The sequence below is a fragment of the Zootoca vivipara genome, chromosome 4 (genome assembly GCF_965207765.1).
Source record: "Zootoca vivipara chromosome 4, rZooViv2.hap1.1, whole genome shotgun sequence".
NCBI classification, from domain to species: domain Eukaryota; kingdom Metazoa; phylum Chordata; class Lepidosauria; order Squamata; family Lacertidae; genus Zootoca; species Zootoca vivipara.
In genome coordinates this window covers 11575187-11601206 of record NC_142587.1, presented here as the reverse complement: position 1 = coordinate 11601206, position 26020 = coordinate 11575187, and the positions used below count along the sequence as shown (strand labels likewise).

Genomic DNA, 26020 nt, shown 5'->3' with positions numbered 1-26020 from the left:
AAATGGGGAAGTCAGGATATGTGCAGATTACAAATGTACTATCAATAAGGCACTCAGGGGAAACTCATACCCCATTCCAGTCGTATCACATCTGTTGGCTAAACTGGCTGGGGGCAAGGTGTTCACCAAAATTGACCTGGCACAAGCTTACCAACAGCTGCCAGTAACCCCACAATCAGCGGAAGCACAGACTATTGTCACACATAAAGGGGCGTTCAGAGTTAACAGATTACAGTTCGGAGTTTGTGTGGCCCCAGGGATTTTTCAAGGGCTCATGGAACGCCTGTTAAGGGGTCTGCCGGGGGTCTTGCCATTTTTTGATGACGTTTTGATTGCTGGAAAAGACCCACAGGAACTGGTTGCGCGTGTCCGTGCAGTGTTGCTCAAGTTCAAGGAGGTGGGGTTGCAACTGAAAAAAGAAAAATGCAGTTTTGGGGTGCCAACTGTGGATTTCTTGGGGTTTAAAATTGATGCATCAGGCATCCACCCCACAGATGCTAAGATTAAGGCCATCATCGAGGCACCACGACCACAGAACAAGACGGAGTTGCAGTCATTCCTGGGACTTATTAACTTTTATCATTCATTCTTACCCCAGAAAGCTTCGGTAGCTGAACCATTACATAGACTTTTGCAGAAAAAGACTGTGTGGCGATGGGGGCGGGAGCAGCAGAAGGCTTTTGACTCCTTGCGAGAAATGCTGAGTAGCAGGAGCGTCCTTGCTCATTATGATGAGTCGAAGCCGCTGGTCCTGGCATGTGATGCCTCTCAATACGGCCTGGGGGCTGTGCTGAGTCATAGGGAACCGGATGGGTCGGAAAACCCCATCTCTTTCTATTCCCGTACGTTGTCACCCACGGAGCGCAACTATGCTCAAATTGATAAAGAGGCACTAGCAATTGTGTCAGGAATCAAAAAGTTCTATGATTATTTGTACGGTCGCCATTTCTCCATTGAAACGGACCACAAACCACTGTTAGGGTTGTTCAACCCAAACAAACAAACGCCACAAATTCTCTCCCCCAGAATGTTGCGTTGGTCAATATTCCTGAATGGGTTCCAGTACACCTTGACCCATGTGCCGGGGAAACAGTTGTGCCACGCTGATGCGCTGAGTCGATTGCCCCTTCCTGGCGGGAGCAATGAGGATCCTGCTCCGGCGGAGCACATTATGATGCTAGAAACACTTCCGGGGGCTCCTGTAACAGCTACTGATATAGCTGAGAAAACGAGGAAAGATGCTGTTCTCTCCCGTGTGCTCACTTGGGTGGGGAGGGGGTGGCCAGGTGGTCCGCATGAAGAAAAATTCAGGCCTTATGCGACAAGGCAGCACGAATTGTCCATGCATAAGGGTTGTCTCCTATGGGGAGATAGGGTGATCATCCCAGCACCACTGAGAAACAGGGTTCTTGAGACGCTTCACATGGGACACCCAGGAATGGTCAGGATGAAGTCGCTAGCCCGATGTTATGTGTGGTGGCCTGGAATGGACCAGAACATAGAACAATGGGTACGAACATGCAAGGCATGCCAAGAGGTGCGGCCAGAAGTGGCCAGAGCACCAGTCCACTGGTGGGAGCAGTCCAGGACTCCCTGGAGCCGGCTGCAGATAGATTTTGCTGGGCCATTCCAAGGGAAGGTCTTTTTGGTTATCGTTGATGCATATTCCAAATGGTTAGAAGTGGCGATGGTCCCTAGCATGGCATCAGCTGCCGTAATCAAGGTGTTGAGGCAGCTGTTTGCAACCCACGGGTTACCTGAGACCATTGTATCAGATAATGGGGCAGCTTTTGTATCCCAAGAATTCAGGGCATTCTTGGCTGATAACTTCATAAGAGGGGTCACATCCGCGCCCTTTCACCCATCCTCCAATGGGCAGGCTGAGCGCATGGTACGAACAGCCAAAGAATCCATTGCGCGCTTAATGGAGGGTAACTGGTCGGCTCGCATTGCACGAATGTTATTTTTGCAGCATGCGACGCCGTGTACTGCAACGGGCAAGTCGCCAGCCGAGCTGCTCTTAGGTAGAAGACTGGTAACGGTGCTGGATTATGTCCACCCAGATAAAATGCCAAACCGTAATTCAAGAGCAACCCCCCAGGATGAGACTGACACAACAAGGTATCTCGCCCCTGAAGATCTGGTCTGGGTGAGGAACTATTCACGAGGTCCGCGGTGGGTGGCCGGTGTGATCACCCGGGCTAGTGGACCTGTGTCCTATTATGTGACCTTGGAAAATGGGCAAGTTTGGAAGAGACATATAGATCAGCTGAGGCGCCGGGCGCTCAGCAGGGAGGAGTCAGATAATTCATCCCTGGCTAATGACGCACAGCTGCAAGACCAGAGTGAAGATGGCCCAGAGGTGCAGTCACCAGGGGCTTCAGCAAATGAACCAGGGTCTGCTAGTCCTCAGGATGACGAGGTACAGGTAGGGGACCCTGAGGTGTCTGGGACTCCATCTGTTCCTGACGAAACCCCTATAGCAGCCCCTCCACCACAGGTAACACCCAATCCAGAACCTGCAACACCTGTTGTCAGGAGATCAGGTAGAAGTTGTAGGACCCCACAGTACCTGAGGGATTACGTCTGCTGTGCTCACTAGGGGGGGAGGGGTGTTGTGTATTGAGTCAAAGGATTTTATATCTGTATTATTATTGTCTGTATTTGCATTAGGATAACGTAACTGCCTTTTGGTTCCAGAGGGTACAGCTACTATTGGTTCATTTAAGCTGCTGTATTTGGATCCTCTGTCTTATTGGTTCCCTCCAAAAGGCAGCACTGTGATTGCCTGATATTGTTCCCTCCAAAATGTATCCCTTCCTAGCCAGTCCCCTGTCCCTATAAATGTAGCCTTCCTGCCCTCACAGTCAGTCTTGTTCACTTTAATAAAGAGCTGTTACTAGAGAACTGTCTCCAGCATGTTTTGTCAAGAGAGCTGAAATCACAAACCCCACGTCACAACAGGCTTAATGCATATTTGCAAGATATCTGAAGGTGGAGTTATATTTAGGCTGCAATCCTAAACATACTTATTAGGAAATGTACAACTGAATTATTTTTATTCTTGTTCTGGTTATATCTTACATTTATATACCACCTTGCTGTTTCTGTAAATAGTAGGCATGAAGTATAATTGCATTTTTCTGCAGAAGTCCACTCCACTGCACAGCAATAGGTTGAAAGAGAGTTAACTACATTAAAACAAATATGTCTGCATTTCCCAAACTATCTTAAAGATAGGATGTGATTTTACAAGATAGGCATGCTGTATAGAACTGGCAAACTCAAAATATGTTGACAAATCTTTGGACGGTCCAGAATCCTGCCAGACCAATGCCCAGTTGAAGGAGGGATATTTAAGTTTGATGTAGGTTCATCAACTCCCTTTCCTATTTTGCTTAAACTTAGGAATTTTGACAAATTTACACACTTGAAATTCACTTTGACTCTTGTCAGCTCTTTCTCCCCACCCTTAAACAAACATTGCATATGTAGTTTTGAAATTTACAACCAAAATCCACACCACACAATTAGTTCCTTGTATCAAAAGAGGAAGATGGTAAGATGAAGTTCCAGCTGTTGTGGGGACTGGTGAATGGAGCAATGCTCAGAAAAGCATAGCCACGGAACCAATGAAACAAAGCACTGAAGAGGGTTCACCCCTGAATGGTGTGACATTCCTGAAACAGTACTAGCTAGGTTTAGCTTACTTTGGAAGGAGAGATCACTGGAGACTTTGGGCAATCTAAATTTCTGATAAAGTGGACTGTAGTCCATGAAAGTTAATACCATAAAAAATTGTTAGTCTTTCAGGTGTTATGAAACTATTGTTATTGCTGCAAAACAATAGCAGAGTCTGGAAGTTATGGTGTTCTTGTAATATTTGGGTTATTTACAATTGAGAACAGTTGAAGGCAGACAGTATAGCAGGTCTGTTTCCTCACTTTCTGATCTCCAGAGAGACACCCTAGATACCTTCAGCTTACAGCTCAGCTCTATGCTTTTGCCTCTCAATGCATGTACCTCTTTTTGTTCCCCCAAATGTTCCCTGACATACACACTCCCTTGGTTGTTTCCTTGCTTTAGCTGGGGGGTGGGTGGGTGGGAGTGATGGGGACTGAGCCTCCTCAAAAAGAGTCTCACCTTCCAGAGGTATCTCATGCTATTTTCTAGCCATTCTGAGCCATTTACCTATCATTTCCCTAACAATAGATGTGTCTGGCATGCTTGGCCACTGATAGTTGAGAGACTAAAGTTTAAGTTTAATGTTTAAAATTCAAAAGTTAAAGTTAAAGTGGTCATTCTGCTGCCTATTTAATCTTCTCTTTTACATAAACCAGAAAATGTCACAGCAATCAAATAGTAATTTTATAACAATACATCTGTTTTCCATACCATAAGACTAATTGCATGCCTGCTGTTTTTTTGTGTGGGTTTTTAAAAAACAAGTTATGAGAGTGATAGCTTGGTGCATGGCAAAGAAGGCTATACAAATAGAAACAGCAGATTCCTCCCAGCTCTGTATTCAATACAGAAGCCCTCATAAACCCAGTTTTTAAGGTGGACTGTAGGTTGCTTTATCTAGCTCCCCTGCTGAGCAATATCTTTGTCATCAACAGAGCAGCCAAATGGCAATACAGCACAGGTGCTACTAGGCTCATCATGAGAAGAAAGACTCACTAGAATTAAATGTTTTGGTTCTTACTAAGAGAAGCAGGGGAACTCTATCCTAGACAACATGGAGTATCATTTTATGTTTTAAGGTTTGTTTTATGATTCAATTTACACAATTTCCTGATTCATGAAAAACATTAGGGTAGATGTAACCCAAAAACATTTGTAGAAGAGATATTCAGAATTTTGACCATGATCACTTTAGCTGGGTGAACATAGGCAAGAAAGTGACATAGCATGTATGAATTTTTAAAAGAGCAATAATTATTACTGCCACTTTTAATACTTCGCATTTGAGACTGACAGAATTATCTGTATGATTCCAGAAGTGACTTAAAACAACAATGCAGGCAAAGTAGGGGTCAAACTGCTGCAATTATAGAGTGCATTGACCATGCCAGTTGAAATAAATTCTCAACAAGATCTTACAGACTTACCCACCATGATGTATGATCACTGCTAGTCATGGGAGGAGCATCAGACACATCCATGAAGAATACAGATGCCATCCTATGTACGCTCATCTGGCAACAATGGACTCCAATGGACTCCAATGCATATGATCAGGTAATGTAATGTCAATACATGCTAGCCAAAGTCATCAAGGCAAAACTCATATTTGAATAGCAGGGCTCCTGGAATCAGCAAATAAGGAACAGAATAAAAAAAGCAGCACACACTAGTATCCATATTCTTCATAAAGGTAAAGGTAAAGGTACCCCTGACCGTTAGGTCCAGTCATGGACAACTCTGGGGTTGCGGCGCTCATCTCGCTCTATAGGCCAAGGGAGCCAGCGTTTGTCCGCAGACAGCTTCTGGGTCATGTGGCCAAGCATGACTAAGCCACTTATGGCGAACCAGAGCAGCACATGGAAATGCCGTTTACCTTCCCGCCGGAGCGGTACCTATTTATCTCCTTGCACTTTTGAACTGCTAGGGGGGCAGGAGCTGGGACCGAACAACGGGAGCTTACCCCATCGAGGGGATTCGAACTGCCGACCTTCCGATCAGCAAGCCCTAGGCTCTGTGGTTTAGAACATTCTTCGTAGATCTGCTTTTATTCATTTTTAAATGAACATGCAACTAAAATGAGATCAATGACTTTTAGTCTAAACTGCTTTGAGACCTAAAAGCTTAATAGTCTTCACCTGGGTCATTACTTATGCACAAAAAACATAAACCCTGGGCCTTTATTCCTCTCACAACTTGTTCCCCAAAATTATACATCACATCTCCTTTACTGTTGACGGCTTCCTACCTTTAGGAGCTAGTAAACTACACAAGCAGTGCTTTTTTTTTCTCCTAAAAAAATGTTTAGGGGTACTCATTTTCCTACTCATATTGAAATACTTCCCCTCAATGAGGCCAAACTTAAATTCACAAAATGTTTAGGGGTATGCGTACCCCTGCGTCTCCCCAGAAAAAAAGCACTGCACATGACAATATATTTTCAGACACTTCTGCAACATTATTTTATGACTGGGCCACGGTCACTTCCCTCATGTGGTGATTCTCATGTAACAATTTTTAGACCATAAGCTTGTGGAAGTTCCAGGGCTTTTCTTCTAGAAAAAAGGGTGCCACTTCTCACCATGAAGTTGTTACAGTAAATGCCACACTTTTTAGCCAGTGCTTTTCTTTGAGGGGGAAAAGGGTGCCGGTACTACGTACCTTTGAGTACCCTCAGAAAAAAAAACATGGGGAAGTTCTAATATTTAGATGTTTGCTGTCAAAGCATTTGCACAGTCACGTGACCACAACTGACAAGGCACTGCACCAAGAAGAGTCTGCATGTTTAGTTCTCTCATAACTGCTGGCCTCAGTTAATACTAAGTATCATGCAGCAGTTCTCCATCTAATCTGGTTCATAGCCTGGGGTTAACATATTGATTCCTTTTGGTAGCTAAAGACTCCCCAGGCTTCATTGGCTAGGAGTGCCTACTTCCAGCTTCTTCCTGGCTCCTCAGGATTGGGCCCCTGAGCCCTGACCCAGTATATTTTGGGTGTCCTCAGCCCCATAGAGTTGGCGCCTGTGTTGTTAAATATAGTTTTCATAGAATAGATGAATGCTGTAGTACTTTGTGAATAATATGCCTTTGGTTGTAACTGTGCTGTTTAGCTTTTTCTTTTCAATTGTTCTGTTAGTAGTGCTTTATAGATTGCAATTGTTTTACTGAGGATTTGTAAAATTATTCTATACGATTTACGTTGCATTTCTGTTGTTCTGTTGTTACTGTCACATATTGTTTGCAAACTGCTTTGCGGTTCATGTGAATGTAAAGTGGCATAGAAATATAATAAATATTTTAATTTGCTTTATTGATTAAAAAAAATACAATCAACAAAAAACCAACATAAAATATGAACCAAAATGTCCTACGATCTACAAATGACAAATTGATTTCTTACAACATAACTTCTGTTGTGACTTCCTGTCACCCCATTCAAGAGTCCTAATTTTCTTTTGAGTAGCGCACTTTTCATTATCACTCCAAATGCTTACAGTATTTTAATAAATTTTCTACAGGGGTGTTGTTTTTTTGGGTTGATTGTAATTTTCTTTTTTTAAAATCAGTAAAGCAAATAAAAAGATTGAAATATAATAAATCAAATCTCCCTCTCCTTGTGTGTAAGGTGCCTTCATTCCCATCAGGGGAAAGTGGGGTATAAATGAAATACATTTAAAAAACTGTATCTCTCTCTTCTCTTTCCATCCGCTGCTAAATATTTAAGCGTCTACACTCTGTGTGTGTGTGTGTACGTACACACAAAATTTACTATGACATCATCTCCACGCGCTCTTGGGAAGCAGATACTGTACAAGAGAAAGAAGGTGGGGGGAGGTAGAAAAATAAGAACAACAACCCAGAGCGAGCGACACCTCCTGAGAGAAACACACGGCTTCCTCCTCAACCGCAACAGACATGCGTACAATGACTCTCAGGACCTGCAGATATGTGTGTGTGTGTGTGGAGGGGGGGGGGCGGAAATAAAAAGCGGGTGGGGCAAGACATTTTTTTTCCAAAAAAAAGGGGAGACGTCGCGCAGGCGCAGTCCGGACCAAAATGTCAGCGTTTTGACAGTCGGAAAGAGGCGTGCTACAGTAGAAAGTACCATAGAGAGGAGGAAGGGACCCGCGAAGAAAGAAGAGCGCGCGCGCGCCCTTGCGTCGCCCGGCCTCGCCCTACGCCGGCTTTGCTTTTCCTCAGAGACACACACGCGCGCGCGCGCGCACCCCGCCTCTCCACCCCGCCCCTTTCTTTCCCTCTCGCTCTCTTCCCCACGGCCCCGCCCTCCCTCCGCTCTCGGCGCGCTCGCGCCAAAAGAGGGAGGAGCTGAGCGCCTGTCAGTCAGCTCGTCTCAGTCAGGCGCTGCCGGCCGGGTGGCCTGGTTGTGTGTCTGTTGGCTGTGCTGCCGCGCTTGGCTATGGTCGGGCCGCTGAGGCGCTGAGGGGAAAGAGGAGGAGGAGGAGGAGGAAGAGGAGGGGAAGCAGGCGCCTGCCTGCCTTCCTTCCCGTCCGCGGGGGCGGAGCGCGCAGAGGCGGGGAGGGGAGAGCGATGAGCGGGGCCGCCGCCTCCTCTGCAGCCGCCGCCGCCTGCACCGGATCCGAGCCCGGCCCGGGCTTCTTCCTCTTCCCCAGCGGCACCGGCGAGCCGTGCGTGGCCATGGGCCCCGGCGAGAGCGCGGCGGGCTTCGGGGCGCTGCTTCTGCTGCCTCCGCCGACCATGACATCCTCGGGGCTGCCTTCTCCTCCCGGTGGAGGTGGAGGAGCAGGAGGAGGAGGCGGCGGCTGCCGGGGCCGCTACCAGCTGCTTCTGTCGGGCCGGGCCCTGGCCGAGCGCTACCGGAGGATTTACACCGCGGCGGCCCTGAGCGAGAGGGAGCAGGCCGGGCACCCGGGCACCAGGTAAATGAAAACAACGGCGGAAGCGGGCACTGAGATGCGCGCACACACACGACCCCCCATCCCGGGTGGTGGGACCGGTTCCCGTGCAGGCAGATACATAGCCCTGCGTAGCAGCACAGCTGTCTGTCTAAAACGAGATCCTCCTCTGGCACTGCAGTTCTGAAAAGGCAGAACAATACCTTATTGCCTAGACACACGCGCGCACACATCCACACGCACTTAATAGGCTCATGGGTGCACAAGCACACAGCGGTCTTCCACAGGAGCACCAGCTCCCTCCTGTAAGCAGGATTTGAAGGGGTAGCAAAATAATGTTCAGCCGTTCCCATAGTGGACTTTGGTCCTGACAAGGTGCAAATCTATGCCTGCTTACTCAGAAGTAAGTTCCAGGGTATTTACAGTGTCTCTGTGCATAGAATCGCAGTTTAAGGAAGGTGGCGTTTTAGTGACATGGCAGATCCTGTTCAATCTGTAGGCATCCTGTCAGGGAAAAAGGAGTCTGTGTGCCATCTTGGCTCATCAGCTAGGTGGTAACTGCTACAAAATATTTGGAACAGAGAACTCTGTCTCTTTCTTCTCAGGAAGGCCCACACGCTGCAGGTGATTCAGCGATGAGGCTGTATGTTAGATATAAAAAAAATCCAGGTGGCTAAGACCTCTTGGAGTAAGCAGAATGTGCCCTCTTGTTTGGGCAGTACCTCGCAGCATGTCTATTTTGTGTTCAGCATCAAAGTAGTTTTGCTACTGCCATTGGTCCTCCACCCCCAAGATGTTGCCCCTCCTTAATCTGTGTTTCCTTAATGTAGCAAAACTAGTGGGCAGAGGGAAAGAGAATTGGGGCTAATGTTGAACAATTCCTAATGAGAATTAGCGTCTGTCATTAAGCAAGATGATACAGATTTGTCTGCAAGTCAAATCTTGAGAATTTGGGCCTGTTCCAGTATTATTCTTTTCCATCTGTGTAGAAATACCTATCAAGGACTCCATGTGGGGGGGAAATAAGTAGAATGTAAAATCCAGTTAGATTTTGGCAGGGAAGAACAAGCTGTGGTTTCCAGAACATGGATTTGCAAAACCCATATAGATTTTGAACTGACAAAACATTTTTTTCCACCAGTTTTCTCTGGAGGAAAAATGTTGCTTTAGAATTAATCCCTACTGACAGGCTGTGGAGTAGGCAACTACAGTACCAAGTAATTGGAGTAAATATACTATTTATGCAGAGTGCACAGGAATATTACCGTACCTACAAGAATCTGTCAACGAGGAATAGGTTGCCTCTTTATTAGTGTGGAGATGTAATATTTTCCACAGCAGTCAAAAGTTGGATGATAGACTACTTATTTTAGGGTAATAAATTAGATAGCAATAATGGCAATCTTAACCCCTGACTTGCTCCTGCCAGGATGTGATGGAATCAGGTGGTGGTGTAGCCACTCACCCTGAAATGCCCAGTATTGGGAATTTCCATTGATACTGTTGGCAGAGATATCACCAGTGATAGCTTCTTCCACCATCAGGGCAGGTACTGTACTTTGGGGTGCCAAAGGAGGTTGGAAGAGGAGCATCTCTGCCCAATCCAAAACCCTTCTAGTATGGCAGATAGGTTTGGATTGCCCTGTATATTATTGGCATTGAATATTTAGAACCCTTGAAATCATACTTACCTGTTGCCATGTGTTGGTTATAAAAGGAAATTGGTTTGTATTGTTAGTAATCTAACAACAGGAAGGCAAGCTAAGAGTTGGTAATCTTACTCCTTATTTGCTGCCACGCCAAATGTGATGTTTGACTATAGGTGGTGAGATAGACGCTAATGTTTTCAGGTGCAGCAGTTGGTTCCTACTCCTATAAATGCACTCTAAAAAGTAAAGTAAGCAAAAATAACAACTCAAGTTTTTGCCCTGAATAGCTTACAATATACATTTTGACTCAATAACAAGGAATGGATGCAAACAAAATGGAAATGAATGTGACAACTCATTGTCAGCAAAAGAAGAAGTTTGATTTTGTTATATCATAAGAATGGAAAGGTACTGTTGTCAATTATAGCTAAAGTTTGGACTGGGTGGAGATGTACTGTCGTTGATGTAGGAAGAAACTGATAGTTATGTATTCTTATTTAAATAAGTGCTGAAACACTAACACCTGGCAGAATCACTGAGGTCTGGTAATCATCTGTACAGTACAGGGAGAAACAAAAAATAAAAAAAAATTCCTTCCAGTAGCACCTTAGAGACCAACTAAGTTTGTCATAGGTATTTATTAATTCCAAGGATAGTAACATGGCTTGTCCTAGGGTTGGAAGCATATTCAAAAGCACTCACCTTTTTTCTGTGGAATCAATTGGGCTTATAACTGAATTCAGTGGGTTGCATCTGACTAAGCCACGGTTGACCCATTGATTTTAGTGGATCTGTTTGGAATATGGCTGTGTCACGTGCTGGTTAGATACGCTATCACAGTATAACCAAATATGCTTAAATGCTTTTTGGGCTGATGAATTGACCTATCCAGGTTAAGGGAAAGAAGTGTTTTTCCCCCCAGGTCAGGTTTTTTTTTTTTAATCACAAATTATTCTGGATTGAGTAGGGGAGACTACCAAATCAGACTGACTATTGTCCTGAGTCTAACTTTGCATAGATTCATACTATCTATGTTATTTATTCTATGTGCTTTCTCCTAGACCTAGAGAATTTTGTTTTAAAAAAATTAGGCTGCTTTAGAGTGCTTACTGATGGTGTGAAGTACTCTTCAATCACTTATTAAATCTGAGGATTCTGGAATAGAAATACTTTTTCCCATGGAAAAGCTCTCATTTGAAACAGAAGATGCCATTTCATTCCTCCTCCTGATACCCCTTCAGCAAGCTGCATGCTTCTGGATAAAGAGTTGCAGGTTCACATTTGCCCTTAGATTTTGATTGCTCATTGTTTGCTGGAGCCAGGCTAGTCAGACATCCAAGTGCTGAGAATGTGAAGTTTGCAGAAGCTATAAATAAATAAATAAATAAATAAATAAATAAATAAATAAATAGATAGATTGTTCAGTGTGTGATAATGCCTCAAGGAGATGTGCACCAAGTTATATTGTGTCATCCAATAGGTTTTGATGCAGTGTCCCATCTTTTTGGTACCAAGAAAAAACACCTGAAGGCCTGAAATGGGAGGCGGGAAATATTATAATGAAATACTTTATTTCAGAATGAATTAGTGAAAGAGTTAAAACAGTTTAGCACACTACTGTAAATTTCTTGCTAACAATTCAAAGGCAATACAGTAATGCTCAACTCTTACCAGAGATGCAGCACTCTTAAGGCTTCACATTACAAAAGTTCTTTCAAATGTTGCAGAATAAGGAGTTTGGGGTGCAGTGCAAGTCTATTGACTTGAGAAACCACATGGCAAGGCCTCTATTATATAACACAGTCTCTGAAACATCTTTCTTTTCACTTTCCTCATATATCACCCTCTTTTACATGAAGTGAAATAAACCAATGAATGTTCAAACACACACATACACACCAACCATTAAGGATAACAAGAGAAAGAGTTGAAAGGTTGGGTTCAGTTAATGCAAACCTTTCCATTTCAACAGACTAGTTAAACGTTTTCAGAGGTGTATATTTACTGAGATGGAATAGGCCATAAATAAAACAAATAGTGTTCAAGGTAGTTAAATTTTGTGTACAGTAACTGTAACATTTGTCTCTTGATCCTATGCATATTTACTCACAAGCAAGTCTTGTTGAATTCAGTGGACTGTCCTCCCACAATTGTACACAGAATTCAAGGCTTACTGTGCATAATTGCAATTAACTTCAAACTTAATAAAAGAATATAATTAATTGAATATTTTAAAATGTTGCAATTCCTTATAGGGATGTTCATTTTCTCAGCCTTTTCTTTAAAGAATGCCCCCTCATGAGTGATAAATATGGCTTCTGAGCCCAAGAAATAGCCTTCCTTTTATTTATTACAATGTTGATAGCTATATCTTCCCTGCCCCTTTAACTTATTTTTAAAAGTTAAGATAAACAGCTCGCAATCCTAAACATCTTTAATTGGAAGTAAAGGTCACTGAATTAAATAAGATTTAGTCTCAGGCACTAAGTACATGTAGGATTACAGCAGTAATGTGTAGGTACTTGCAGTTCCCTTTGTTATGCTTGGTACAGTCATACCTCTGGTTGTGTACACTGCGGGTTGTGTATGACACGGGATACGAACTTGCCGAACCTGGAAGTACCGGAACGGGTTACTTCGGGTTCGGCGGTTCGCGCATGTGCAGAAGCGTGAATGACGTCATGTGCAGAAGCGCTGAATCACGTGTGCACATGCGCAGATGCGGCACTTCATGTTGCATACTGCTCATGTTGCGAACGGGGCTCCGGAATGGATCCTGTTCGCAACCAGAGGTACCACTGTATAGTTGTTACAAACCATTGAAAAAACATATGTATCTCTTAACTTAACTCTGCTGTTAAATTTCTGCTGCCGCCATATATCTTAAAACAAACATTCACTTTCATCCTCTCTTTATAGTAGCCTGATTAAAATAGTTTAAGCATGAAGTTGACCCACAACTTTTGACTTTAAACATGAACCAAAGGTTATTATAGACATTAATATATGTTTAAATGGAAGCAGTGTAAAGCTTGCAGGATAACATTGTGAGATGTCACATCTTGTTATAGTTACCAATGAATCACCCTTGTTTAGTTAACCCCCCATTTAAAGCCAGGGCTTAATTCCCCCCCCCCCACAAGACTGGCTTCTGGACTGAAGTCCTCTCTCAGTTCTCTCCCCCCCCTTCCAACTTATTTTTATTAATTTTCCACATTATTACAAATCAGACCATCAAAAAAATTTAAACCACCAAACAAATACAGTCATGCCTCATGTTGCATCCACTTCAGGTTGCGTCTTTTCAACTTGTGAACGTGGCAAACCCGGAACGGATCATGTCCGCAACCAGAGGTACCACTGTAAAACACTTCTCACTGGTTTGTTGAATGTTCAGCTGCAAATGAGGACTTCTTTCAAAACAGAAGTTTTCACTTGGGCCATGTCCACTTCTCAGCTGCTTACTTGCTGAAGGCTCTGCTTTCTTAAGCATATATTTCCTAAAGCCCTCTTATTGCCTTCTCCAGCTGTTGTTTTCTGGTCCTTCCCCTTCCATGTTTTCTTCAGGATGTTCCTGGCAGGCACCTGCTAGATTGCACCTCCACTTTTGGCAGCCTTATTTTTCTCTTTTACTACCTTTCTTTTTCCTTTCTGTCTTCCTCTGTTGCCCTTGTCTGTGGTGGCCATATGTACATACAATACTGTCTAGGAACATATGGCCACCATCCAGGACCCCTTGCTATTGGCTTTTATTCCAGGACCAAGAGGAGTTCTTTTAGAACAGCATTTCTCCAAACTGTGGTACCCTCCAGATATTTTGGATGCCAGCTTCCATCAGCTAGAGGCAGCATGGTCAATGGTCGGAGAAGATGGGAATTGTAGGCCAAAGCACTCGCAGGGCACCTGGTTAGGAATGGCTGCTCTAGAGGGATGTTCTAGAGTCAGTCTAGAGGGATGTTCTAGAGTCAGTCAGGTTAATGCCCCCAATCAGCATAGATACACAATACTGTACATACACTAATTTTCAGAACTGTTGCCAAAGGTGTTTCCTCCTTAGCAACTGTGACCAAGGCTTCTGTTAGCAGCCAGGCCCCCTACATTGCAACATTTGCAGAGGTCTGAGGCCTAATCAGATATAGTGGTACCTTGTTTTGAGTCTGGGATCCGTTCCGGAGCCCCGGACGCTCGACGAAGCACTGCTCTGCACACGTGCATGAGCGGTTTTGTGCTTCCACGCATGCACGAAGCGCAATTTACCGCTTTTGCGCGAGCAGCAAACCCGGAAGTATATATTTTTCAATTCTCCCATTCTAAAACAAGAGCCTGAACATTTTATTCAATGGCTTCACTATGTCTGGAAACTTTACATTTCTGATGAGGACAAAGAACGTTGAATGATACAGTAGCGTAGTTTTTTTAGAAGGCCCTTTAAAGCTCAAGGGCTGACATCCGATGGTAGCCACCTGCTAATGACATGGACTTTAGCTAGCATAAAGGGATTTCCTCTTCTTCACTTCCCCACTGCAGCCCCAAAATCTGTTTTGGAGGACCCAGATCTGTTTTTATTGGGGGACACCCCCTCTGGAGCAGATCTGAAGAGGGAAGAAGGGGGAAGTCCTGTCATGCTAGCAGAAGTACTCTAACATGACACTGAATGTCACATGAGGTTATTTGTTGCATTTCCAGAAAGATTTTTAAAAATTTGGTTGCTTGTACATTGAATGTATTGAACTAAAGATAGCATTTGACAGAGCACTGCTAATAATAGAAGTCACTTATTAACAGATTAACAAGCTGATCCTAAGTATGTTTAATTGGGAGAAAGTTGCACTGAGTTCAGCAAGACTTACTACTAAGTCAATGACTTTTGGATTGCAGCCATAATGATAAGAATGTTGTTTAAATAGACTGTGTTATTTAGCTTCCTGCTTATTGTTATTGGGGAAACCTACAAGAACATGCTTTGAGAAAATCTTTGGCACTGGACGCCTAGACTTAGTGTGTGCGTTTTCTATTTTGATTCACTTATATGCATCCATTTATAATATTGCATAATGTAATGGAGAATGAGACTATAAGGCTAGTCAGTGGTATATTTGCCAAATACCTCTCTAAAACAAAGTGGGGGGAAGGCACAGTATTATATACTTGCTAATTCACTGGTGACAGAATTAGCTACACACATTTGTTTCTTTAAACCTTATTCCCAATTTTATTGTTGGTTCATATAAAGCTGCCTTTAAAACTGTGTGGCTGTACCAAATTATCTTTTAGATCTTTTGTAAATAGAGAAACTACATTTTTAAACAAAACAGGAGGCTGACACTATGAGTTCTGGTACTGGATGAAGTCAAATGTCACAGAGACTTTATTTTCTTATACTGTGTAGCCATTAGCTATTTAATAAGCAAACTGAAATACTTCTGTGCTGTATCAAAATGGTATTGTTTCTAAATAGTTCTCTTTTGTTCATTGTTTGCGGGATCTAAAAAGGTAAGGTAAAGGTATAGGACCCGTAGAGTCTAGACAGTTAAGCCCAGTCAAAAGTGACTATGGGGTTGTGGCGCTCATCTCACTTCAGGCTGAGGGAGCCAGCATTTGTCCGCAGTCAGCTTTCCAGGACATGTGGCAAGCATGACTAAACTGCTTCTGGCTCAACCGAACATCGTGACAGAAGTCAGAGCGCACGGAAATGCCGTTTACCTTCCCACTGCAGTGGTACCTATTTATCTATTTGCACTGGTGGAAGAATCCCCTGCCGCCGCTGCAGTTTAAACGCAGCCAGACTCCGCCCCCCAGCAAGCCCTATTGGCCGGCTGAGGGGTATGATGCGACGGCGAGGAGGGGCTGATGCAGGGGGCCGAACATGCCCCCCTGCAGACACGGGCAACGGGCTCCGCCCGCAAATCCTCCCCTCTGGAAGGGAGGAGAGGTATTACCTTCCCGCTGCAGTGGTACCTATTTATCTATTTGCACTGGTGTGCTTTCAAAGTGCTAGGTTGGCAGAAACTGGGGCAGAGCAACAGGAGCTCAACCAGCTGCACAGATTCGAACTGCCAATTTTCTGATGGTGGGTGACACAAACAAAAATTTCTCCATGCTGACCATTCCTAGGAAAAGTGATTAAAACATTTCTTTCTTTCTACATCTCTTGATCATTGTAAAGAGCTATTGATTTCTATTACTACCTAGCCCAAGTATTTTGCATTCCATAAATTAGGCTTCCCCAACCTGGTGCCCTTTAGATATTTGGGCTAAATTTCTAATCAGCCCCAGTTAGCATGAACATTTCTCCATGGCTTTTATGGCTGGAGTTGATGGCACTTGCTGGAGAGCAGTAGTTTGGAGAAGGCTGCCATTTTTAACTTCATGAGCATGTCCTAAGTTTTGTTGTTGTTGTTTAGTCATTTAGTTGTGTCCAACTCTTCGTGATGCCATGGACCAGAGCACTCCTGTCTTCCACTGCCTCCCGCAGTTTGGTCAGACTCATATTGGTCGCTTCGAGAACACTGTCCAACCATCTCGTCTTCTGTTGTCCCCTTCTCCTTGTGCCCTCAATCTTTCCCAACTTCAGGGTCTTTTCCAGGGAGTCTTCTCTTCTCATGAGGTGGCCAAAGTGTTAGAGCCTCTACTTTAGCCTCTACTGATTTCCTTCAGAATGAATAGGTTTGATCTTCTTCCTGTCCATGGGACTCTAGTTTATATTTACCTTATGGGTACCTTAAAACTTGCTCTAGATCTGGTTGACATCATCGATTAAGTTAACATCTGATTGGCACTTAAATAAGGCCCTTTTGCACTTTTTATTGTTGGTCTGTGCTGTTTACTTTATAGTAACCTTCCAGAGGTTTCCCCCTACAACTCCCATCATCCCTGAACATTTGCCATGCTGGCTGCGTCTGCTGAGACAGGTAGATAATACTTGGTTGGGCAAGGCTGTTCTATATGTAGATGGGGACCACTGTTAACTAAAACTACAGAGACATTAAAGTAACACATTTCAGTGACAAATTTTAATGAATGAAATTGCTCTGGCCTGAGAAGTGTGCATATATGGCGAGGAAAAGAAAAAAGATGAATGAGTTTATATACAGTTAAAATGACACTAGGAAGGTCATATAAAATAGGGAGAGCATTTATAAATTAGGTCAGGGATGAGAAGTTAGTGTCTTTTTTTGAATGTGTGTGGGTACAACTAGGTACAAAGGCATGGTCTGCCTTTGTTGCTGTCAGAATAAAGAGTTATTTCCTTGCCTTTTATATTTCTGCTGATTTTATGCTATTCCATCTTGCTTCTCCAAGCTTTTGGGACTGGGTTGACTTCTTGTTAATGGTTTAATGTGAGTGAAGGGTTCTGCTTTTGAAAGCTAATCTGGTGAGGATTTGAGGGAGTTACAAACCAGTGCTTTCCAACCTTTTAGTGTGCACACCACAGTTTCACCCCGATTAAAATTGGCAGAAGCTTCAGTGACAAAGTGCATAGGCAGTGATGTGTAGATGTATCTCACAACAGGTTATGACTTCTGCCTAGAAAAATAGCTTGCATGAGTGGCAGCAAGTATGATGTGATGGCGGCTTCTTTTTCTGCTGCCTTAGGGCTCAGATGAGAGCAGAGGAGTTGCCTTCCAGGTAGGCCTTTTCCTGAGCTCACATGGGTGGTTGGGAAATCTTCCTCAACCCACTTTGCCCCTTGTTGCTTCCCAGTGTGATCAACTTCTCACTTGACCTTCCAGACCAGGCTGCGCATGCCTGGTATCATGCCCTGTTTCCTCCTGGAGTTTTGTGAGAGGTCTTAGTGTACATGTGGCTCAGCAGTCCTTCACACATGCTTCATAATAGTGATACCAACTTCAGGGGAGAGTAAAACATCACTACTTGTACCTAAGCCAGTAGGAGAACCAGGGATTTTTTTTCTGTAGGAACTCAATGGAACTCAGTTCTGGCACATCTCAGATGGGCGTCATAGCCATTGTAAGAGAAAAAGGGAGGTGTTCATGGTGAGTTCTGGCGCCTCTTTTTCTAGAAAAATAGCACCGAGGAGAACAGTATTCTGACATGGATAGAGCTTTCAGCAGCCTTTGACACCATTGACTGCACTCATTGTTAATGTAACTGCGGAATGTTGCAGGCTCTTGCAGGCATCCCTGGAAAGGACATCACAAACGTGTGTACTGTAATGGATAGTACTGCAAGGCTTAATTGGTAGATGATCAACTCTTGGGTGGTTTTTTTTTGGTATGAGATATTTTTGTTTTACTGTCTTTGGGAACTTGTACTAAATACAGGTAGGTAGCCGTGTTGGTCTGGATCGAAGTAAAATAAAAAAATTCCTTCAGTAGCACCTTAAAGACCAACTAAGTTTTTATTTTGGTATGAGCTTTCTGAAGAAGTGTGCATGCACACGAAAGCTCATACCAAAATAAAAACTTAGTTGGTCTTTAAGGTGCTACTGAAGGAATTTTTTTATTGTACTAAATAGAGAGCAGAAATTTTAAAAGCTGCTAATGACTGTTTCCCCTGCTAACAATGAGTGGTATTTAAATTTTAAATTCTCAAATTCTAATATTTCAAAAAGGCATGCAATTTGAGAGTTAAATAAACTTTCATATTAACAATTTTCAGCACTATTAATCTGACCATTCTTTTATTACGGAGTAGTTCTTCCAATGGACATTGTTTCTTAGGGTCTTCCCAGTGAAATCCTGCAAGAATTCTTAGGGAGTAGGCATAAGTCCATGACTCGAGAGTATGTAGAGACTAGGCAACAAGGAACTACAGTGTGACCTTCTTTTGCTAAACTTATTGCTGGATTTGTGCTCCTAGAACCGTGTTTGAAACTCCCATTGTTCTAGGCACATTTTGCAACAGGGAATTTCATTAGCATGAGCAATTTCTGAGCTTTGGGTGCAGTACTGCGCCTAAGATTTCAGATTAAAACTGCAGAGTGGAAGGAGGACCCTTTTTTGCCTCTTCCAGCTACTCTGAAGATTGATAAGAGACCCTCTTAAGAATATTAGGAGGGGTGGGCAGGGGAAGTACTAGACCCTGAGAAAAATGAACATTATATTTCAGCTGCAGTTCATTCATTTTCAGCTTTTATTCTCATTATAAAAAGTGAATCTAGACAATCCATTGTTGTGCCCATAACCTAGGTTTAAGGTGCCATTTAGCACCTAGATTTCATATCTCAGTTTCTAATACTGTACTAGAATGAGATTCAGATCATAAAATGATCCAAATAGAAACCTGAATTATGAATACCAGCTTTTCTATTTGGACTGAAATCAGTTTTCTGTTGCTCAGATAAGCCAATTAACTTTTATGTGCTTTATATCCATTATACAAGAGATTGTAGCACATCTATTACTATGTAATACACAAACAGATATTCTGTGGGAATGGAACCTATAGATAGTTGAAGATTTTCTCTTAAGTTATCTTTTCAGTCATCTGACCTTATTTATAATAGAATGAAGGATTAATAAAATACTGGATCACATTTCATACCTTGATGTTGTGGGATTAATTTGCATGTTAAACGGACCATTGGAGTTTGATGTCTTTGCTGGAGACTGATGTTGATGTTGAAAGATGGCATTTGATGATATAGTTTAGCTTTTGTTTCTGCTTTGTGTGGAGCAGTAGAATGCAATCCTTTACACACATGTTGAAGTAAAATCCATTGAAACATTTCTGAGGACTGAACAGTAAACCTAATTTGCTGATGTATTATAATTTTAAAAAAATTAAAACAAAAACTGTTTGTTTTTTATATAGGTGTAAAAAGCTTTTAAGTAAGAAGAAACTAAAAAGAAAGCAGAAGAGTAAATTGAAAATAAGAGCACGGAACAAGGTAAATCATTCTTTTCATATTGTAATTGACTATTTCAACTTGGAATAAAAGACTGCAAATTGGAGTAAACTTAAATAAAGAGGAAAAATAATACCTGTGTTAACTGTATAGCTAGAAGAAACTCAAGAGGTTCCATGCTGGGCATATTTAAGTTGTAATCCATTTATTAGGATTTCCCAACAATGGGGTGATTTGAGCATTTCATTATGCAGTTTTCTGTTCCTTGGTTTTACTGTTTTATTTTTTCAAGGTTACTCTTTTTTAGCTTTTTATTTCACTTTGTCATTTGTGACCTGTTTTAAAATATTAAGAAATCCTAAAGTGGTGTGGAGAACAGGGATGCACTGTTCCTGCTAGATTTCTTACACTAGGCTAGTTTTATTTCAGGAGGCCTTTGCACAGTGATACTGTCCTAACATTTTTATTTTAAATGTTTTAATCTGTTTTAAAATGTGTATATTGTATATTTATTGAAGGCTGCTTTGAGATTATATATACAGTGTAAAGCAGGGTATAAATGCTTAAACAGATGACATAATGTGATTAAAACTCACAAAATCCAGCAAGATTAAACATCCACTCTGATAACCTCTCTTCAGCTTTGGTCACTAAAACAATTTCAAACAGGAAGTCTTTGCAATTATGTTTAAATGGTGTCTGTTGGAGGTAACATATGAGTGTGTCGAAAGTGTAGTTTATGGTGTTCTGTTTGCACACAAGGTGTTTCATCTCCCAATGTCCAGGTACAGCAAGCTGTACTCTTTCAAACAGCTACCACACACCACAGAACACTCCAGAGGGGTTCCCAATGAGGCACAAAGTGCTGCTACCAGAAGAAAATATTATGTTTGCAAACAAGTTCATTCTGTATTGTTTCTGGCCACAGTGAAGGAATTACAGGTGTCGTCTAGTTCTAGTTAGCTTTAGTCTGCGCTTTCACTTTCACTTCAGGAACGCACATTTTAAAAGGCATGTATCCTCATGCTAAAAATTAACAACATTTGTGCTGGAGTGTTGGTTTTAAAATATATATTGACCATTCCCAGCACAGATTTCTGTCAGTGGATAACAGAGAAAGGTAACTTTGTCTGATTCCCCCTCCCGCCAGCAGCAGCCTGTGCCCTCTCAATCTGCTCCAGAGGGTCAGGCAGACCTTTGGAACAGCATGTGAGGTGGGGAGAGAGGCTGCATTGGAGATGGGGAATCAGTAAATCTTTCTTTCTCTCCATTATGCTGATAGAAGCTTCTTCAGGGATACCATTGGATGCGATCAGTTAAAAAATTGTTGTTATATGATATTTATTTAGCATCTTAAAATGAATAAATGCTCAGAATCTACCTGATCGCAAGATACTGCTGAAAAATGTGCAAGCTTAGGCCTCGAAAAGCCTTTAAGGAAAGGGAGTTTGTAATTCTGGGGCAGCAACCCAGGACTCCTCTTTCTGTGATAGCATGGGATGAAATTAGCAAACAGAGAATATGAAGGCTGCATTTAACTGAAGACTTGCGATGGAATTTTAGAGGAGGTGTCTTTAAAGTCCAAGCTTCTTAGGGTTTTTAAATTATAGACTACCTGGTCAGGCCACGCATTGCTGTGGGTTTTCGTGTTAAATGGACCCTTTTCTGTTAAATGGCTATTCAGAGTCTCCCTTTAGAGTCCCCTCACCTGCCCTGTCCCATCCCTGACTCCCCTACTGTAAGTTTCAAAAATAAGACTCCCCCACCCACGCGTGTTCCTGAAAATGTCCCCACCCCTCAATGCTTTGGCTGACTCAGGGTCCTACCTCCACCCCATGGCTATGTGTCCCCTCCTCCCTTTGTTGTGCTGCATCCCTGTGAGCCCCCTCCCCCATTGTTGTGCCTTATCCCTGTGATTCCCCTACCCTGTGAAAGGCCCAAATTCTGTTTGTTTTTGCCTGTGGCCTACTGGGCAATGTTGCGGCCTACTCATTTTCCCCTGTCCCAATGTTGCAGCCTATTGAAAAATCTGGACCTTGTTGCTGCAAAAGGCCTGTTTTCAGTTGGTTGCTGTGGAATTTTGTGATGTCATCTGGCTGTGCAGCTTTGGAGGCGGCAGGGTGTGATCTGCCTTTCTATTGGATGCTGCTGGAGTTTTCAGAGCTTCTGGTGGTGACATCTAATTTGGGCGCCACTTTTTTGTGTGTTTAATCATTATTTTAGGTGTGAAAGGTGTGGTTTTTTTGGAAATTTTTTAATGCCAGATCCCTCCCTGATGGGCATGGAACGTTGTGGCCAAATTTGCTACATTACAGTCCAGCAGTTATCGGAGAAAGGCTGTGACCTCCGCGCATGCAATGCCTACATTTATATATACCCTGTTTCCCCTTTTTTAATACGTAGTCAGAAAGTAAGCCATGGCAGGGTTTTTAAGCATTTGAGAAATATAAGACATACCCCCAAAATAAGCCATACTTCCGCTCCGCGGAAACCAACCCCCACAGGCACCTCCACTCACAGAGTCACTCCATGCAGCTGGCACTGCAGGAGCGCGATCAGCTCTGAAGTGGCGCTCCAAGAGCTCCGCTTAACAGCTGATCGCGCTCCCGCCTTGCTGGCTGCATCCCCGTGCTCCGCCTTCTCGTCCATCGCCGCCCTGCCGCTTCTGTGCTTGTCGCCACCGCTGGGCTCACTGCTTCTTCCTTGCCTGGCCTGGCCAAGGAGCTTGGAGCGCCCTGCAGCGGCAGGCGGCGCGCCTGAGCCAGCGGCCTCTGCCTGGCCCGGCCTAGGATGCCTGCTGCCCCGCCACCCGGAACCAGTGGCTGCTGCAGCGCCGAGCACTCAAGAGAACCAAGCAGCGCCCTGAGCCAGCGCCCTGAGCTGTAAAAACTGTACCGGTAATAAAAAAAATAAGACATCCCACCGAAAGTAAGCCACCCTGTGTTTTTTTGAGGGAAAAAAGTTATAAGACGGTGTCTTAAAAAAGGGGAAAGACGGTATATAGATTGATATTGCCACCTTTAGCTGTGCCCAGCACTAGTGTAATTTGCTATCTGTCCTCCCCCTCTGCTAAGAGACTTGTTGCTATAATCTGTACCAGCTAAACCTTCAAACAGTTATCAAGTGCAAAAAGTATATTACACTAGAATTAAGGTTACAAAGCCATGAGTGAGAGTTGTTGCAGTCAAAAATTTGCAAGTGGAGCAGATATTTTTCTTGCTGTCACTTCAGGCTGTGTGGAGTGGAGTGGCAAAATCAAATGTACCCAACAATGAAAACTTCAGTGAGTTCAGTAATAGTATAAAGGTGTTGTGATGTAAATTCCATGGTCTCCCCTTCCTCTGAAAACCATATACCTAAATTAAAATTGAATAGCCTTTCCCACATCTTCAAAGCTTTGCTGCTCTGTTTCATCATTGCATGTGTTCTCTCCCCCCCCCCCCATTTTATTTGAAAAAGTGTCTGGAAAGTTTCACCCCTTTGACCATTGCTTGTAGTGATCATATTTACTACTGTATCTGTATTGCTAAGCCTTAATTCTGAGAGAGTGAAACATGCAACACCTGCATTCTTCGAGGGCATTCCCCCCCACACACCTTACCCCTAGACAGCAGGCCTTCTGAGTGCTGGGATAGATTAATGATACTTTTTGGTACCATTGATGGACAAGGCAAAGGGAGACTTGGATGCCTCTTCTCTATTTCTTGATTCTACTTCCAATCAGGGGTTGGTCAGGTTGACCCCGGGGACAGAAAAATCACACCTCTCTACTCTGGCCCAGAGTGGCTTGGAGTCTGCCTCCCTGTCCCTGCACTCTCCTTGCCAAGGGTCATGGCAAAAGTGAGATTGGAACCAAGGACTTCTGAATTTGTAGCTCAGCCTCTTTGCCACTATGTTACACCAGCTCAGTTTCCCCCCCAGAAAAAAGCAACATGTTAAGATATGAAGGGTAGCCACTCATCCGATGCATACAGTGGATGCATGCCAGGGAGTGGCAGCCAAGTGGTGCTCCTTGGCACATGCCTCAAGAGTTTTTAGGATCTGCACCTGCCCTTCATGTACCCTTCATACATTTACTGCAGCAAACAGCACCTGTACCACCACTTTAGCTGCGGCAAATATTGTAATGTGTGAAACATCTTGCTATTTGAAGAGAATGCACCTTTACCAATTGCAAACTCCATGACAGCAGTGGGAAGTGATAGGAAAGGCAATACTGTGGGCTGCAATAGCAGGTGGGCATCCTTTCTGTCCTTAATTAAAAACTGCTGCAGCTGTTTGACACAAGTCTTTTTGGTGCCATGCCCCTGGAGAAATCAGCTGTGAAATCCGCTTAATGAGTGAGCTCATACTGTGTTACAGCTTGGCATCCCTGCATCAGTTAATTTATAGGTAATTCCTGCAGGGAGGCTAAGTAAGAAAGAAGAAAAGTTCTCTCAATTGTGATTTGTCTCATGCTTCTACCAAGAGAAGATATAGTGCAACAATATATGATTAAGAAATCCCCTGTTTACATTCATGATTTTGGTATAATAATAATAATAATAATAATAATAATAATAATAATAATAATAAATAATTTATACCTCACCCATCTTGCTGGGTTTCCCCATTGTTATTCTTAGTTTTTAAATGGATCATCCGTGTTCTTTTTTCTTTTTTTGCTTTCCTTTGAGTAAAAAGGATGACTCTCTACCCCTTAAACAAATAAAGGGGACTTGTCAAAAGAATGTGGTTTTGATGAATGCCTCTCTAATATAACATGAAGATTTTGCTGACCTGTTGACTGCAAGGAAATGTTTTCTTTTTTTAATCAGAGTGAAAACCTGGATAGTATGGTAACCATACCAGACATCAAGCTTCACAGCAACCCTTCAGCTTTCAATGTCTACTGCAATGTGCGGCATTGTGTTCTGGAGTGGCAAAAAAGGGAGACCTCTGTAGCCTTGGCTTCAAAAAACACTGTGCAGAGTGGTGATTCAGACAGTGAGGAAGAGGAGGAGGCTAAGGAGCCGCCTATCAAGCTTCCAAAGGCAAGTAACCCCGCTGACCACGTCAAGCTCCCATGTAAAAGGCATAATAATAATCTTTGACATGTTCTGTAGTACAGAACTCAAAGCATCTCTCTGTAACAGGAGTTACTGTGTTGTATTTTAGATAATTGAAGTTGGACTCTGTGAAGTGTTTGAACTTATCAAGGAGACAAGGTTTTCTCACCCATCTCTCTGTTTGAGAAGTCTGCAGGCCCTTCTCAATGTTCTTCAAGGCCAGCAACCAGAAGGTCTCCAGTCAGAGCCTCCTGAAGTTCTAGGTAATGTTTCCTGCAATTTAACTTCTAATTTTTCAAACAAAACAGTAACAGGGAAATATTGATAAATATTTAAATCACAGTTTATGGGATGTATATCTGGCAGCTCACAGGGAGTATTTATATAGTTCTTTTATTTGAAATATTTTTTACCCTGCCTTTCCTTAAAATGATCAAAGCTGCTTATAACCCAGTGCAAACAATTAAAAATACAAATAAGAATAACAGCTAAAGAGGAAAAAGAAACAACGGTAAAATGATTCAGAATCATATAAGGAGATTACAACAGCAATGTAGTCCTGCGTGATTATGAATGTTTTCAGAGTTTTCTGCTGGCAATCATATTGCCTTTGTTCTGCTAAGATTTCCTCCAAGTGTATTTGCAGAATAAATGGGTAACATAAGGGTAATTTGACAAATACCGATTTTTAACATTACTAATTGTATGAAGTGTAAAAAATTGATTTGCAGCGTTATGAGGAACTGCTTTTAAAGATAGTTCAGCAACCACATTAAAATTTATTCACTTTGCCATGTATATATAAGTAGACCAGTGTGATCTTCATTACATTTGAAACAATTTTAAAACTATTTTAGCTTTATGAGTGTTTCATGCATGCATTATGTGGCTGGAGAGGGAGCAAACCTAATGCCGAACTGCTAGGGCATTTGAGCCAGTTTTACACCACATCACC

At 42.9% G+C, this 26020-nt stretch overlaps 1 protein-coding gene across 30 annotated transcripts in view; it reads left to right on the top strand.

Annotated features, from left to right (window-relative positions):
* Positions 1-8032: 8032 nt before the first annotated feature.
* MYCBP2 (MYC binding protein 2) overlaps positions 8033-26020 on the top strand; it is a 130829-nt gene continuing 112841 nt past the window's right edge. For 29 of the 30 annotated variants that reach the window (XM_060273339.2, XM_060273338.2, XM_088667503.1 and 26 more), the window contains exons 1-4: positions 8034-8581; positions 19984-20059; positions 24835-25050; positions 25175-25328. In XM_060273339.2, coding sequence (XP_060129322.2) covers positions 8232-8581; positions 19984-20059; positions 24835-25050; positions 25175-25328 — 796 coding nt within the window. In that variant the 5' untranslated portion in view covers positions 8034-8231. Of the gene's footprint in view, positions 8582-19983; positions 20060-24834; positions 25051-25174; positions 25329-26020 lie in introns of all 30 variants that reach the window. The other variant, XM_060273333.2, reaches the window with a different exon arrangement.